Genomic DNA, 17,588 nt, shown 5'->3' on the forward strand with positions numbered 1-17,588 from the left:
GAATACTTCAGGCCTATTCTAATCCCTGGGCCCGCAGGGAGCCCGCCCACATGATTTTCATTCAAGCAAATCATCTAATAATGTAATTTTCCTTCTCTCTCCATCTCAGCAGTGAACTTTATACCAGTGTTCATGTAAGTTGAACAATGGAGAACTGAATGTAACGTGTGTTCTTCAGAGGTTTGTGAAATATTTGTGTAGAAGTAACATGCCACCTCTAGATTAACCTCAGGTCTAATATCTTTACATGCAGGAATAGGTGGATAAAGGTTTTACTTCTAACACCTCATGTGCTCCACTGCCAAAGCATCTGTGTGGGTAGGTACATTATCATCATGATACAACTCATTTGTTATCCACATCTGTCCTCACACAGCTAAGATAATATTTGATTGGTATTTGCCAATTATAAATTTAAATTTTATAGTCCATACAATAAACAGTCCTCCTTGAATTCCAGAAAACACTTGTCATCCTTTTCTGACAGCTTTGATACCTTAATTGTGTTTTGGATGTATGTTTTAGACCAACATTTTCATCAAGTATTAAAATAGCATTAGTTATTTGTAACATCTCCATTAACACTTCATTCAATACAATATACTTCACTGCAGCTACCAGTTTTTATCAAACGAACTTTTGGGAATACTTTATTAGAAAAGAATCAAAAGCAACCAACACTTGAATTTAGCTGCCTGTTTATCAATGCAAAAAAATGGAGCAGACTTCGGCCTTCAGTTAGGGCCGCTTGGTATAAATGATGATGAGAAACTGTCCAACAAAAAGTATTCCAATTTATTCACTTAAAACAGAGTTACTTTAAAAATAAATAACACAGTTGCTTCAATTGTGTGTATCAAGACACTACATCATTTACATCAGTGTGTAACATTTTCCATCAAAAGAAAAGCAAAATTTAATGATGATATTAATCTATCGGCAAGAAAATTTTTTCCGTGCCACGTTCATTGAAAAGTTGGTGATGGTTATCAACAGTACAAGTAATTAATCCATACAATATATCCAAGGAAATAATAAGTCCGAATCACATACTCACCATCAGATTTTGTTTCAGTGAAGTATCTCGATGCTGCATCATTTTTCACAACTTCACGTTTCATAATATGTAGCTTTGTGGGAGACTTCCTGCGAAGATCACTAACTGATGGTATTGTACGAGGGTGTAAGCTTCGTCGTGACATGTTTGGTGGATTGATTACACCTGGTGAAATTTCCTTCCTGTCAGTTGACGAACGTGAATATGTATAGTCTGTCTTTGGGAAAACCCTGTTGAAGACCATGGGAAATTAAATTTTCAACTGATGGTGTGCAACATTTTCTGGAAATAACTTTGTTAGAAACATAAAATCTCTCAATCATTAAAAAATCAAGAAATCAAAGGATTCTTGGCAGGTAGTTTTACATGGTATTAACATGGTGACTTTTTCCAATATTTTTAAACTACTTAAAACAACTATTGTATGTTGATAGATCCAATTATATATTGAAGAAACTATACAACTGATTGAGAGTTTCGGATGCTAATGCATGGTGCCAAACACACGGATTGGGGTAGCTTAAGCGTTTGGCACCACTTTTCCAACTCTCAACCGAATTCAACATAAAATAGACCTACAGGTCAGTATGTCACGGCTGCTAAGATTTCTTATTCAAATTCATTGGCTTCACCAACTCACAGCCTAACTGTCACCTTCCAACCTAACCTAGACCTTGAGCTATGCTACAGATTAGACTCACCAAAAACTAATATAGCACCAAAATGAATTGTCTAGTGTTCTGTTCATGCATGTATGATATCACACGCAACATCATTGTGTTACTGTATGAAGTAGATACCCAGTGTCGTTAGTTACAATTCATCCCAGACTGTAAGCTGTTCGTTAAGTCACCATGGGAAGAACGTGTAACAATTCTCATATTTCTATGAAACCTCTTCCTGTGTGTATCTATTCTGCTACACACAGAGTGACAAACATAACTACTCCCCCCTCCCTCCTCACACATAGCTCTCAAATCACTTCATAGTGCAGAAGTGCAACTATCGGCACACTCACATATTATTCAATCCTAAATGTTACTTGATTTTGCTTGTGAGGAAGTGCTCAGGATTTTAAGAGTAATCATTACATGAAGGATGTGCTGTTGTTCCCATGTACTCGGTGGAACACTTTCATGCTGGTAACAGCCCTCAAGACAGCTCTAACAGAATAATTTTTCATTTCAAAATTAGTATGGGTAATAAAAGTAAAGGTACAGTTAGAACCAAACCACAAAACCATTAGCAGGAACTTAAAATAATGATGTGATTTAGCCTCAGTTAAACAGTACTTGAATAGGCAGACGAGATCTGGAAAATGCATTTACATACTCATTGCCACCTTTGGAAACTGTAATTGCATGGAAAGATCAGATCAACACAAGAAAACAAATGTAAATAGAACCACAAAAGACACATGCATTTTGTTTTATCTTTACTAATATAAAAAAGGGAAGCATTGCCACTAAAAATCATGGAAAGTTCTCGACCAATTTAACTTCAAATTTTTACACACTTCTCCAATCTACACATTCAGATGGGCCTGAGACATATATCCAAACAATGGATTGCAGAGGTTTTCTGTTGAAATTGACCATGAGAAAGAAAATACTGTGCTGTGAAAATTACTATTTCCCTTTCTTTCTTGACGATACTTTGAACTAAAACAGCAGTGTATTTACACCATTAAGGATACTGTTTTTCCCGTACACACTGTTTCTCAGCACACACAACTTTAAACAAAGATTGTATATTGTACACACAGTCAGTTTAACATAAAATCTGTATGTAAGGAAAGTTCTAGTTCCAAATTATGATTAGGATACTACCAAGCACCATAAGTTGCACGAAACTTTGAAATGCATCTGACAATATTGTTTTGGAGCAAGTAACAAACTTAAAGAATAGTGATCAATTGGAACTGTAGCCACCACTGAAGATTAGGTTTGGTATCAATAAGTATATAAATTCAATGAATCCAGCTTGCTTTTCGGCACACAGTTTGGGGCTTAAATTCGTGTTCCTGTAATGGGCAACTACTACACCATCTCCATTCAATGAAACTTTGTAATGGTACCTGTTTGCAGGGTAAAATTAAGAAAGTAATGTCACTGAAGCTACTATACTATCAGATTCAGCATCTGGACAACACTCTCATAGCAATGACTCCAACCCATTGACCTATTCATTTTAAGTGACTTCACTTCCCTACCAAGGTTTCATTTGCAATAAAGTCTCAAGGTCAGACATTCAAGAATGTTGGAATTGATATATGGTCAGAGTTATTGAGATCGTCAGTTTTATGTTGCTCTTTCACAGCAGCCAAAAAACCACTGTATACTCTGAAGTAAGTAATTGTGTACAAAAAATTAAAAACCTTAAAACAAAAAAATACCCGAGATACCCCAGATTAGGACGCATATCCAGTCCCCACACACATTTAACAACGTCGTCAGGATCGCTAGTATGATACAACGAAAGACTATCAAGATACCTATGTTTGCTTCAACTCACATCCAAACTATTATCTAATCTAGACTGAAGATTATATAGACCACTAATGAACATTTTACATAATAAATGAGCGTTGCAAAAATATAGAGCAAGGCCTCTTGTGCGATGAGAACTCTATTTAAAATAAGGGCCAATATCAATGTGTGCACTTTCATCTGATACGAGTTGCGTTTACGGTGAGAGCATGGAAGGAATTGGATATTTTCATGTATCGAACAAACTGTTGTATAAGTGACTTATTTTATTATATAGCATACGATCCAAAAATCTTGCTGCTTTTTTTCTCACCAACAATACACAGCGTAAATCAGAGAACGTTGTAACATTCGAATTTATCGTAGCTTATTCTTAAAATCAAGCAAGCTGACAATAAAAACCCACTTTTATTAGTTACTCATAATTCATGGAGTAAAGTAGTGGCTTCAGTCACACTGAGCACTGTACCAAGATACAGCTTTTTACATACATCACACAGAAACAAAAAGTTATGCAAATATCTTCTTTCTCTCTTACACCTACAAGTCGATTGGCATACATGAAAAATATAATTAAACTGGTGCGTGTAGAATAGTACATACCACAATGTTTACACAAAACGGTTGTATAATTAGTGTTTAACAGTTTTCCACATGCCCAGCGTTGACGCATGAACAGTACTCAGCATTACTAATTAAACCACGGTGCAACAGCGTCCGCAGTTTCCCACAGTAATACGGCAGCACAGCAGTCGCTCGCTCACCGCATGCGTCTCGCAGTGTTAGGCAGCGCACTCTTACCCCAGCGTACCTTCCTTCAGACTCACCCTGTGGGAAGGATCCCATCTGCCGAACAGTGGACAGCTGCAACGCACCAACAGGCGCAGACTTGCCGTCGTTGAATGGATTCGAATGGGGCAACGAAGGCACTACTGGCTACAGCCGCCTCGCTTGTCCACCATGACCAGCAAACCATCACGTACCACTGGTCAGGTGTCGTGAACGATACCACATCGATCGAGTTCGCTGCCACTGTCATTTCTATGGCGCTTTGTTTTGGGTAATAAGAGATCTTCATGAATATGAAAAGAAAAGGGCCGTCTTAATTCTACCTCACTTATGGATCCAAGAAGCAAATTTGAACGTTTTGCAAACCACCACCTCGTTTCGCTACGATTTAGCCAGTTCGACTGTGTGGTGAGATGAGCGTCAGGTTTGAAGCGTTGACTGCTCTGAGCACATGTATGTCAGTAACCTGTTGCTTTACGTAAGCCTCTGCCCACTAGGAAAGTTCGCACGGCCAAAGGACAGTCGTATCGTTTCTAGACACAAGCTGCCGTGGTGTACGATTTCAGGCGAACCTGTTTTCATTTCTGGCACTTCTTTTTTTTTTGTCAAGGACTGATCTCTCCATCCAAAAAGAGTCACATATCTAGGACACACAGCACGAGCGAGGCCTCTCGGTCGTTAATACGGTGAACTATTTCAGTTGCAGTCCCTATGCGCTTCTCGGAATAACTTTCGAATGCACACACGATGTGTTGTGGAAAGCCACCGAATTCAACTTTGAACACCTGGAACAGCCACGAAAAATAAGTCATGAATACCGCGTTTTTCCACAAGACTTGTACCTGGAGAACCTTATCATAGACTGTGAACGGAAACAAGCAGCACCTAGCGATGGGAATGAACAGCGATTAAGTGATAGGTTTTGTGCATATTGTGCTGCATTGTTGAGTAATCCATAAACATGATATTGTACACCACAAATGCTTAATTGTTTTATTCAACTACAGGTTCCGATCATGATCACACTTTTGTTGCATGTGTCATGCGTTTGGGGGGGGGGGGGGGGGGAGATTGGGTGGTTAGGAGCGCCAAATGGTAAGTCGTTTGTGTGGAAAAATTTTCTCCGAGCAGCCCTGCGAATGTCACGCAAGAATTTTAAGCTAAGACAATATTACGACGTGTGCCCGCTAACTCAAGATGACCATGTTACCATTGGTGTAATAAAACCAGCTGTGAGGTGGTCGACAAACATGATCTTAGAAAGGGTAGAAATTATTTTCTCTTCAGTCTTTACAGTATTCAGCGACGCCTGCCGAGAAATTTGCAGCAAAGGATTACGGAAAATGTCGTGGCACATCGAAATTAATTACAGCAGCAACGCTGTTTCTCTAGCGTCGATCTTCACTGGATTTCTTTATTATTATTTTTTTTCATGGCCTCAATGACCTACGTGTATCTATAAATATTTATCTACTTCGCAGAAATAGAAAATCTAAATATGGAATTCGAGAACACTAATTCTGAGAATTAAGTTATCTTCTTGTCTCAGAGCTAGATAAAGGAACCTGTGAGACCGCCTCGAATTGTGATTCTAACTTCAACCAGTTTCGAGGCACATTTCAGTGTGGACTGACAACACTGTCATGTCAGTGTGCAAACCGGCAAAGCGCTCAACAGCTTAAATAGGCCAACGGTCCATCGGCTGTCTTATTTATGGGTCAAATAGACGCGCCTGTATAACGTATGACAATTTGGAAATCAGACAACCCAAGCGTAGTTTTTAGGCCTGCCAACCCCATATTGTATTCAGTTACTCAATTCGCAAACACATACAACAGCGTTAACAGGCTTCGCATGACACGCGATGTGCACATGTGAACTCTACTATCACCCCCCCCCCCCCCCCCCCCCCCACACACACCCCTATATGCGTCTATAGTAAGACCGTGCATCCGAAGGGTAGTCGCAAGTCTTCAGAATCGCGTCAAAAAACAGACTGGTAATTTTTGTTTGTTTGTTTGCTGCTACATGCCTGCATTGAAATCTCCGCGCTACAGTACCGAAGCATGTCGCCGGAATTAAATGGCGCAGCCTAGACACACAGCGCAGTGTCGTGCGATAATTCTTTTTCTGTATCAACGGAAATGCAGTTGTGATAAGCCAATCCAGGTAACTTCTTCAGCCGTCTGAATTGCCTGACACAGATGCAACGTTTCTGCTGCTATTGAAAGCGAATTACTGCACGATACCACAAATTATAACTGGGATGCAGCATCTCTAGTGGCATGCTAAGGTATTCTGTCGCGGAGATTTCAATATGTACCATGGACGTGTACCTGCATACAAATAAAAATTTATTATGCAGTTTCATTTTTTAAGTATTAATCACAACTTTATGATACCCCTTGTATAGTGTATGGAAGAAAAGTGGAGAAGAAACGCGACCTGAGACGCGCAGCAGATACCACCTAACAAACGTTCATGGTAAGGATGAACTTCAAACAAGCAAATTTTCTCACTTATTCCCACAAGATAGGCGTCAGTCGCTGGTGTGGTTCATCAGAAAGGGATTTAAATAACCCTATTGTGAGAGATATCGCGATTAGTGACTGACTTTGATAAAGAAAGTATGCACACTGAAATTTATTTACTTAATAGCGGACCCGACAAAACCTAGCAATTGCTTAATATATATGGGAATTGCATATACATCCTAAATATCTTGTCCCCCTCTTCACACCTTCCCCCCATTCTCTCCATACATCTCTTCTCCCACCATCCCTCTGTGCATACCCTCTTTCCCCCTCCCTCTGACCACCGCCCTCCCTCACTACTTCCATTTCTGTCTACAGGTTCAGTAGAGTATCGTGTAAAAGACTGAAGTAAATCCAAGATCTTTTCAAGATTTTGGTAACAACGCTTTCCCTTATTAAAACACAACAAAAATAAAATCAACGAAATCGCTCTTACCGTTCTTAAATGAGTTTTCACAACTGATTTTAATTTCTGATTCTTCCGGTTGATTTTCCAAAAAAAATTCTTTCCACGTCTTCCGTGGCCAGCTCGGATGCGGTCCAACAGCCCGATGTTGGTCAAACCCAGGAGTTTCTCCGGAATGCATGGCAGTTTCAGACGTTGTAGAGGGCTTTTTTGTTGCCAATATTGTTTCCATTCATTGATAGCATGAAATTCATTTTCAGTAAGAATCCTGGCTAAAGATACGAGTGGAATGTCTTGATCTTATTCACACGAAATTTGTCGTTCAATCTTGGGCGGTCGGAGGTATCAACAATATTCTGTTATTCACGTAGTAGCGCACCTTCCGTCCGATAAGAGGTGACTCACTAATATCACAATCGCCCTCAAAACGGGAAATAACAACAACTCGTCCAACAATCATGGGCATTTTAAAATATCTTAGCCTGGAGACAAATTGGTTAAAAGAATTTTGCACCTGCTGCAAATCTGTGATCGTGCGTGGACTGGAATTTAAAGAAGCAAACTTATTAAACTAAAAACTAACTGTACCGAAATAAAGCAGAACCCAAATTAAAAGCAGTTTGCAATTTGGGGCTTACTCGACGTAATAAATGCCTGAAGGATTCATGGGCGTAAAAAATACCAGCCAACGCAACGCCCGTGAAGCTTTCCAGCAGTACAACCGTGAAATCAAAATTCATACATAATAATTCCAATCCCAAAGAAAGCAGGTGTTCGACAGATGTGAAAATTACCGAACTATCAGTTTAATAAGCCACGGCTGCAAAATATTAACACGAATTCTTTACAGACGAATGGAAAAACTTTGGGAAGGGAGTGAGACAGGGTTGTAGCCTCCCCGATGTTATCCAATCTGTATATTGAGCAAGCAGTAAAGGAAGCAAAAGAAAAATTCGGAGTAGGAATTAAAATCAATGGAGAAGAAATAAAAACTTCGCCGATGACATTGTAATTCTGTCAGAGACAGCAAAGGACCTGGAAGAGGAGCTGAACCGAATGGACAGTGTCTTGAAAGGAGGATGTAAGATGAACATCAACAAAAGCAAAACGAGGATAATGGAATGTAGTCGAACTAAGTCGGGTGATGCTGCCGGAATTACATTAGGAAATGAGGCGCTTAAAATAATAAATAAGTGTTGCTATTTGAGGAGCAAAATAACTGATGATGGTCGAAGTAGAGAGGATATAAAATGTAGACTGGCAATAGCAAGGAAAGCGTTTCTGAAGAAGAGAAATTTTTTAACATCGAGTATTGATTTAAGTGTCAGGAAGTCGTTTCTGAAAGTATTTGTATGGAGTGTAGCCTTGTGTGGAAGTGAAACATGGACGATAAATAGTTTAGACAGAAAGAGAATAGAAGCTTTCGACATGTGGTGCTACAGAAGAATGCTGAAGATTAGATGGGTAGATCACATAACTAATGAGGAGGTACTGAATAGAACTGGGGAGGAGTTTGTGGCACAACTTGACTAGAAGAAGGGATCGGTTGGTAGGACATGTTCTGAGGCATCAAGGGATCACCAATTTAGTACTGGAGGGCAGCGTGGAGAGTAAAAATCGTAGAGGGAGACCAAGGGTTGAGTATACTAAACAGATTCAGAAGGATGTAGGTTGCAGTAGGTACTGGGAGATGATGAAGCTTGCACATGATGGAGTAGCATGGAGAGCTGCATCAAACTAGTCTCTGGACTGAAGACCGCAACAACAACAACAACGCTACTCCACCCTACGCACTGGAACATACTTTGATACTCCTTGGCACTGTGTCCACAGGGTGATCGATAAGCTGCTGTTCAAGGTAGTCCAATTCTTTGATGGCGGCCATCCTCAGATCATCTCGATGATTCCTGCGACGGGGGTCTACAAGTTTAAACTTGTCCCAAGCACATAGCAGATACCGCAGGCTATTAAATTCGATTTATTCCTGCATTCTGCAAATAGGTTTCCAAGTGGTGGTGCAACACGCTCTTGCATAACGGACTTAAAGACGAACCCAAAGCGAGAATGTTAACTGTGGGGCTGGACAACAGGTTGGCGGACTCTTTTCAGATACCACACAGCCCTCAAAGTACCGTCGATAGTGATGAAATTCATCAGATATCCGTAATTCATACAGGCCCAAAATATGACTCAACATCCTCCCCACTGAAACCGTGGGAGTGCATGCCTAAGCCGTGCACCTCCACTGGGGTTGCCAGGTCCAAAAACTGAAAAACCAGGTCCTGCGTTATATTTAGCAGGATATTTTGCCCTAAAGGACTGACTACCTAACTAAATAGAAATAGTCTTAGAAATAGAGTGTACTGGGTACTTTCTATCGTTATTAATAATCAATTACGGTCAGTTTTCTGCGACAACAGCCTTAAAAGTGCTTAGGCTGTGGAAGAAATCAGTAAACAGCCTTATAATTTGACAATTATGAATTCAGTACTCAGTCTTCTTTATGGATCAGTATTCTTCCTAGGATAATCTTGTGTCAAAATAAACTAAAATATATTCATTAAACATAATTACGAATTATGTATTCCTCTTGCATGGAAAATAAAAGATCAATAGCTTTGGCCATTTCAATTAGATTTATGAAGAAATAACAATTTTCTATAGTTAAGTATTAATATTTCTCATTTGAAATCACTATCAAGGACGCTATGTTCCTTGGAAATAATTTTGTGGAATTCTAGGTAGGGTAATTTAAAATTACAAATCATCATCTTTATAATTGTGTCGGTTTTCAATTTATTGCCTTCTTTTGTCCTTCGGGCGTTTGTGAAATGAACCATCCTGGAATTGTAATATTTTGCCAATTTCAATAACTCCGAATGAAATTGTTTATCCTTCTTTACACTTAGCCCTCGATTAGGTTATTAGCTTGGAAGGGGCCTTAGTTATGCGTTCTCTATTTCGTAGCTAAAAATGGCATATGTGGCCTTGCACGACCGTAAACACCGGATTCCTTGCAACCCTTGGCTCCACACATTTCCTGCATACAGTCCCGACTTAGCCCCATCCGATTTTCATCTGTTTCCAAAACTTAAAGAACACCTTCGCGGACTTCACTTTGATAGTGATGAACTGGTGCAACAAGAGGTGGTGATGTAGCCCCGTCAACAAAATAAAAAATTCGACAGTGATGATATCAACAAACCAGTATCTCTTTTGAGAGAAATGTGTTCGCCGGTAGAGTGACTACGTGGAGGAATAAATATGTAGACATGAAGAATGAAAATACAGAATGTTAATAACGTGTGTTTTATTTAAAATGCTTTAAGAATTTTCACATGAATTCGGAGACAGTACTTTTCAGCGCGCCCTCCTATCAGAAACACTGCTGACAAGGGAACCTGCCCATCGCAGCCCCCTCAGATTTAGTTATAAGTTGGCACAATGGATAGGCCTTGAAAAACTGAACAAAGATCAATCGAGAAAACAGGAAGAAGTTGTGTGAAACTATGAAAAAATAAGCAAAATATACAAACTGAGTAGTCCATGTGCAACATATGCAACATCAAGGAAACCATAGGTGCAGTAGCACCGTGGTCCGGTGGTTAGCGTGAGCAGCTACGGGGCGAGAAGTCCTTGGTTCAAGTCTTCCCTGGAGTGAAAAATTTACTCATTCATTTTTGCAAAGTTATGATCTGTCCGTTCGTTCATTGACGTCACTGTTCACTGTCATAAGTTTAGTGTCTGTTTTGCGACCGCACCGCAAAACCGTGCGATTAGTAGACGAAAGGACGTGCCTCTCCAATGGGAACCGAAAACATTTGATCGCAAGGTCATAGGTCAACCGATTCCTCCACAGAAAAACACGTCTGATATATTCTATACGACACTGGTGACGGCATGTTCGTTACATGACAGGAATTTGTTGTCGACCCACCTAACTTTTACACTTGGCGAATGGGTAAAAAGATTCTTCTACCTTGCCCGATTTAGGTTTTCTTGTGGATGTGACAATCACTCCCAAAAAACTGATGAAAACATAATAGTTTGTCACATAAACTGAAAATAAAATATTAAACTTTTCACTCGAGGTAAGACTTGAACCAAGGACCTCTCGTTCCGCAGCTGCACACGCTAACCACGGGACCAGGGCGCTCCTGTGCTCACACTATCCTTTATGTTGCCTATCTTCCGCATGGACTACTCAGTTTATATATTTTGCTCATTTTTTCATAGTTCCACACAACTTCTTCCTGTTTTCTCGATTGATGTGTGTTCAGTTATTCAAGGCCTATCCACTGTGCCAACTTATAACTAAATCTGAGGGGGGTGCGATGAAGAGGTTCCCTTGTGAGAAGTGAGAGCCGCGGGATGCACGAATACTTTATTTGGGAAGCAGTTTGACGACCACTGTTCTGTACCATAGCACGGACTGTTGGACGATAGTGCTGCATTTACTTACTGACTAATCATTATCTTACAGAAGTCGACGTGTAACTAGAAGGCGTGGTTCTCACTGAGGCGATATGGGGTACGACAAATTTGTGTTATTCATCATACGTATCAATTACGAAACAGTGTTGGCTGCATGGTTATGTGAAGAAAACACTAAAATTTAAGTTAGGACAGGGCAACGGTAGGTTACTTAAAATTTTGGTTACATTCAAATTACAGTGCATTTTTACTCGCCAAAAGGCTGTAAAATCAATCCTTGGGAATCGGGAGGCTCGAACGAAATGTATACTGCGTGTTCTACCAGCTGAATGATTAATCCACGGCGATCATTCCTACACATGCAGCAGGCAAACAACAAAAAGATGTGGCACCAGAGGAAACCGGTGCACTTACGAGCAAAAATTCTAAGTCATGCCACTTGCGTTATTTTACCCAGCTCAAGAGATGTGAACATTTATCTACTTGGCTAATTACAAGCAGCAGCCGAATAAAACTGAATGGCCACCTACAGCTAACAACAACAATCAGCAGTGGAAAATTAAACTGCCCTGTAGCGTACTCCCGGAAATGGATTCGTCAGTAGCGAATATAAGGTATTGGTTCGTGTGATGTTTGTTCAAACTAGCCTGATTTTGTGTCTTGAATTCCATCTCAATAGTCACTTGAGTTTCTTCTATCTATTCGTACCTCACACAGCAGCACTACAGGTTCTCAGAAAACATTTTCATATCAATAAACTGGCTGATACGTCTTCGTAAATTGTTGGAAACGACATCATTTCCAATTGCTGGGTGAGTAGGCCTAACCCAAACTAGGAAGTTTACTGAATTGTGCTGATTCTCAGACGCTGTTTAAAAGGATTCCTTTCCCAGAATACAGTTAAGATCGATACACGGCATGACAGTGCCCACCACAGCGGAGCTACAAACCCCGATCAACATATAGAATAATATGAAACAGTATTTGAAGAGTGGATTGTCAAACGTTCTGCATGAAAAATTTCATGTGTCAAGAGGATACAAAAAGGATTAATCTCTTTTTGTACGTAACTTATTTATGTCCAAAAAACTGAGACGGTATTCTGATACAATAGAATTACGGTGCACATTTATCACTGTAAAAGTGAGAAATTATAAAATAAATACTTTACCGTCTGAAATATGCAAGTACGATCTCAGCTGTCCTCCCATCAATACATCATCTTCTACCATCCAAATTTCACAGAAGTCTCCCGCCTACCTTACGCGACTAGCACACTCTACAAGCCAAGAGACTGAAGAGATATGGTTTAGCCACAGCCTCGTCAACTTTTTCAGAATGAATTTTTACCATGTGGCGGAGTGTGCGCTGGTTTGAACTTCCTCGCAGATTAAAACTGAATGTCGGACCGAGGCTCCAATCTGTGAAGTTTCAAATCGTCGCACACTCTTCTGCAGAGTGAAAATTCATTTTGGATAGAAAATAAATATTTTATTAAAAACGTTCTAGGTACCACACCAGGATCCTGAATGGTTCAAAGTGCCAATAAGAAAGTTTTTGTTTCAAGTGCCATTAATATTGATAAACTGCGTTTATTTATCACAATACAAGTACAGAAATACTGCAGTAATTTTTTAACTAGCAGTAATGTTCTAACTGTAGTCAACACTAAACCATTTCTCATCTCTCTTTAATAAGAGCACTAAACCATTTCTCATTTCTCTTTGACAAGAGAAAGACAAAATTAAATTCACGAAAAAATTTCTCAGCACTGACTATTTCTTAAACAACTGCATTCTTGGAATAAGATATTGTTAAGTTTACTGTTGAACTCCCTGTAGTGTTGACGTACATGGTGACACAGAAAACGGGAACATCTCCACAAAACAATAAAACTCGAAGTAAAGAAGGAAAGAAATTGCACTCATGGTAACTGAAACCTTACAACTTTGCCATTTACTAAATACTGATAAGCATTCATCATTTTTAAAACATTATGTCCTTTAGATGGCGTCCTCCTGCACGAATACATTCGTGAAATCTGCTGTTGAGATTCCTCATTGACGGCTGCAACATCTCAGGTGCGATACTGTGAACTGCATCCCGAATTCTCGGTTTTAACTCACCCACGGTTCTTGGTCGAGTCGTGTGGACTTTGCTCTTTAGGTAAGCACCCTAACAAAAAAAAAAAAAAAATAATAAATCACAAACGGATAAATCTGGCAATCTAGGGGGCCAGGGAATGTTACCGAATCATATCACACGGTTGTCAAACAATTCTCGCACATATACCACTGACTGCCGTGTAGTGTGTGATGTCGCGACAGCCTGTTGAAACCAGCCTTCTTGAACGTTTGGAAAGTTGTTCAATGCACGTGTCAAGGAAGTTCGTAACATATCCACATAACGATCTGCGCTGACAGTTATTGTGTTGTCCTGTTCATTTGCGAGAAAATGCGGTCCTATAATCCCATGTGATGAAACAGCACATCATACTGTCACTTTACTAGCGCATAAAGGGCTCTCATGAACGTCATTAGGATTTGTGTTTGTCCAGTAACGGTAGTTCTGTTTATTCAAATAACCTGTAAGATGAAAATGTGCCTCATCTGACATCCACAAATTTCATGGTCAACATCCACAACATTCATCGTCATTGTTTATTTTTCTTATCACTTGCTGACAGAATCCTAATCGTAACCGGTAATCGTTCTTCAATTGTTGCACCATCTGTACTTTGATCGGATGAAATCAAGATGAATTCTGCGAACACTCTCTCTCGACATTCCAACCACTTCTCCTTGCTTACGAATTGAACGCCATGGGCTTCGTAAGACGGATTCGCGTACAACATCAATGTTCGCTGGAGAACGCACACTTCTTGGTCGTCCTGTTGGTTTCTTCTTGAGGGCAAATCCGGTCTCTTCAAAACTATTAATGCAATATTTTAACCGCCTGTTTCGACGGCATCATGACGCCCTAAATTATAGAAATGTGTCTAAACTCTCTCAGCGCCGCTAGCAAACTATCACTGGTTTTATAAAACATTTTTATGGCTAATGCAAGCTGTTGTTCGTTCCACTGATCCATGATTACTGAAATGGCAGACTGTTAACTCACACTGTCACGAACCCGCAGTGCTGTCACCTGCACATGGCTCATTTCAAACATTCCCGCTATTCTGTGTCACCCTGTAGAAACGGTAACATCATCGACAAGTTTTAATATGAAGCACAGAATGTTGTACATCGGCCATGTCCTGTCCTCTTTTGAATACACTGACACTTTTCCATTCTTTTGTTTCTGAGTAAGACTTTTTAATAGGTATTTGAGTTGGATGAGTATGAGACACTTTGATGGTACTGCATTTGGAGATCTTAAGACGCCTGCACCGACAACAATGCTCCAGTAACATGCACTGGAATTACATGGAATGAGTTCATACCTGTAGCTTTAGCTGACTCAATACACTTGTGTAAATCCATTACAAATGTGTCTCATTGATACTAACAGAAGTTTATTTGCATTCTTGTTAACACACAAACTGTTCAGCAACTAAATGGAGGAGAACTTAGCGCAAGGCACTTCCAACTTCGGAGGGAAGCACTGTTTGACACAAAAGGTCATGCGTCAACCAGCAATTAATTTTTGAAACAATTTTTCCATGATTTGGCATTTGGAACAAGTCAAAGAACATGCAACAGAACACAAAAGCAGTCAAAACGTATTTTGTAAAAAAAAATGGTACTTAGAAATGTCTTGTCATTTCCACTCTTCATGTACAGATACAATAGTGGCTTAAGGAAGTTTTTTAAGAACAAGTGAACGTGGAACGCATTCTTCGTTACGCTACGAACAACGCGAACTTCTTAATGTTGTATTTCCTGGCCATGGCTGATTTGTTTTTCCTGAGTTGCCACGGCAAGAAGTACAGATCTCACTGCATTTGGTTATCTGACATCTATAAAAACATAGTTACCAGAAAATGTTATGGTGCAATTGTTGAACTGTATCTTTCAGTCAGTAATGTAGTAATGAGAAGAAAAAAAAAGTACGCCGCTTCGCTGGTTTCATAGCACTTCGCATTTAAGTACGGACAGTAGCGTTCTGAAAGTCCGAAGAACAGTGAAAACAGTTTCTTTACAGATCAGAGGAGCGCACGTTGCATCACATGGAGAGGCAGAAAGCGTTATTTATAACTGACCCGTTTCGAGGGCAACAGGAATGCCGCGACACGGCAACCCATATTAACCAACCGTCCGACTAAGCATATCGCACACTACGTCACCACATGCAGCTGCGAACCGGCAGCAAGAACCAGTGGCATAGGTTATGGCGCATAATTATGCTCTGAGGTAGTGGTAGTGTACAGCACACATATAGAGGGAAACATTCCACGTGGGAAAAATATATCTAAAAACAAAGATGATGTAACTTACCAAACGAAAGCGTTGGTATGTTGATAGACACACAAATAAACACACACACAAAATTCAAGCTTTCGCAACCCATGGTTGCTTCATCAGGAAAGAGGGAAGGAGAGGGAAAGACGAAAGGATGTGGGTTTTAAGGGAGAGGGTAAAGAGTCATTCCAATCCCGGGAGCGGAAAGACTTACCTTAGGGGCGAAAAAAGGACAGGTATACACTCGCGTGCGCACGCACGCACGCACACACACACACACACACACACACACACACACACACACACACACACAAACACACACACACACACACACACATCCGCACATGCACAGACACAAGCAGACATTTATATATACAAACCTTTGGCATCTTGATCCATTTTACGGAGCCGTTGTTAGCGAAACACACGAGCAACGGGACGCAATTATGACCCTGCATAACTTAACAGCACTTACATTAGCTTCTTTAGGTTATCCTCATTATTGGTTTGTGTAACACAATAAGCACCTTTTCTTGTGACGGCACCGCTTGCTAGATATGAGACAAAACTAATGTTGGTTACACTGCAGTGGCATTCTTATGAGACATGGTGCTTCACTCGCCGTCCATAACCAATGATGCACCCAACTAGCAGACCCTTCGAAGCGTTGCTTTCAAATGTAAAGAGAACAGACTGCAGCGAATCAATTAAGATTCTTTTTTCACTGTTTTAGTTTGTGTAGTAAAGAGAAGTAATCATTTGTGTTCCCTTGTTTAAAACTTGATAATGTGATAATGTGGTCCCGAAACATGTTGTGTTAAGTAAATCACACATTTTCGACAGCTGAGTGTAATAAGCTCCGTACTAATACTAGCAATGTCATTAACCCACTCGGCTTTGTTATCTGAATTTCAATTACGTACATGACGGAATAAATGATTAAAATTTTCGTTTAGGTCATCTGAGGATCACGTTACTTCGGATCGACTACGTTTCTTCTAATTTCTATTCTTGCTTAATATTATTTCTTTCTCATTCCTTTGCAACCTCCTTCCTTCTTACACTCTTCTATGCCTGATGGTTCTGTCCCTAGAAACCTACAGCACCCTGAATTTTTTTGAAAGGAAGACTGCTATAAATCTCTTGTTTCCCCTATTCTCATTTCTTCCTGATGCCCTTGTGCCTCTTGGTTCCAGAACAGTTTCGTTCTCTTTTTCACAAGAAACTGCATTACATTACGTGTCAAACTCCCCCCGTCCATCCTAATATAAGAATGTGTCCACAGAATACTACTCTCCCCACACGGTGTCAGAGATTCTCTTTATCTGGGTACACAATTCTCGGTTCGCTAGTTTTTTATTAACATTTGTCTATTAACTTCGTCTATTTATTTAAAAAAGTTATTTAGACTTCCGTTTATTAATCATACAGCCATCAACAAATACGAATTCCTTCTCCCTCGCCAGTTTTCAAAAT

At 40.0% G+C, this 17,588-nt stretch overlaps 1 protein-coding gene across 2 annotated transcripts in view; it reads right to left on the reverse strand.

The window, feature by feature from the left end:
* The window catches only part of LOC124772990 (klaroid protein-like), a 176,490-nt gene that overhangs the window by 97,653 nt on the left and 61,249 nt on the right, over window positions 1-17,588 (reverse strand). For both annotated transcript variants that reach the window (XR_007014455.1, XM_047249365.1), the window contains exon 4: window positions 1,058-1,287. Coding sequence is in view for 1 of the 2 variants with exons in the window: in XM_047249365.1 (XP_047105321.1) it covers window positions 1,058-1,287 (230 nt within the window). In the remaining variant the exon portion in view is untranslated. The remainder of the gene's footprint in view (window positions 1-1,057; window positions 1,288-17,588) is intronic.

The sequence above is a fragment of the Schistocerca piceifrons genome, chromosome 2 (genome assembly GCF_021461385.2).
Source record: "Schistocerca piceifrons isolate TAMUIC-IGC-003096 chromosome 2, iqSchPice1.1, whole genome shotgun sequence".
Classification (NCBI taxonomy): Eukaryota; Metazoa; Arthropoda; class Insecta; order Orthoptera; family Acrididae; genus Schistocerca; species Schistocerca piceifrons.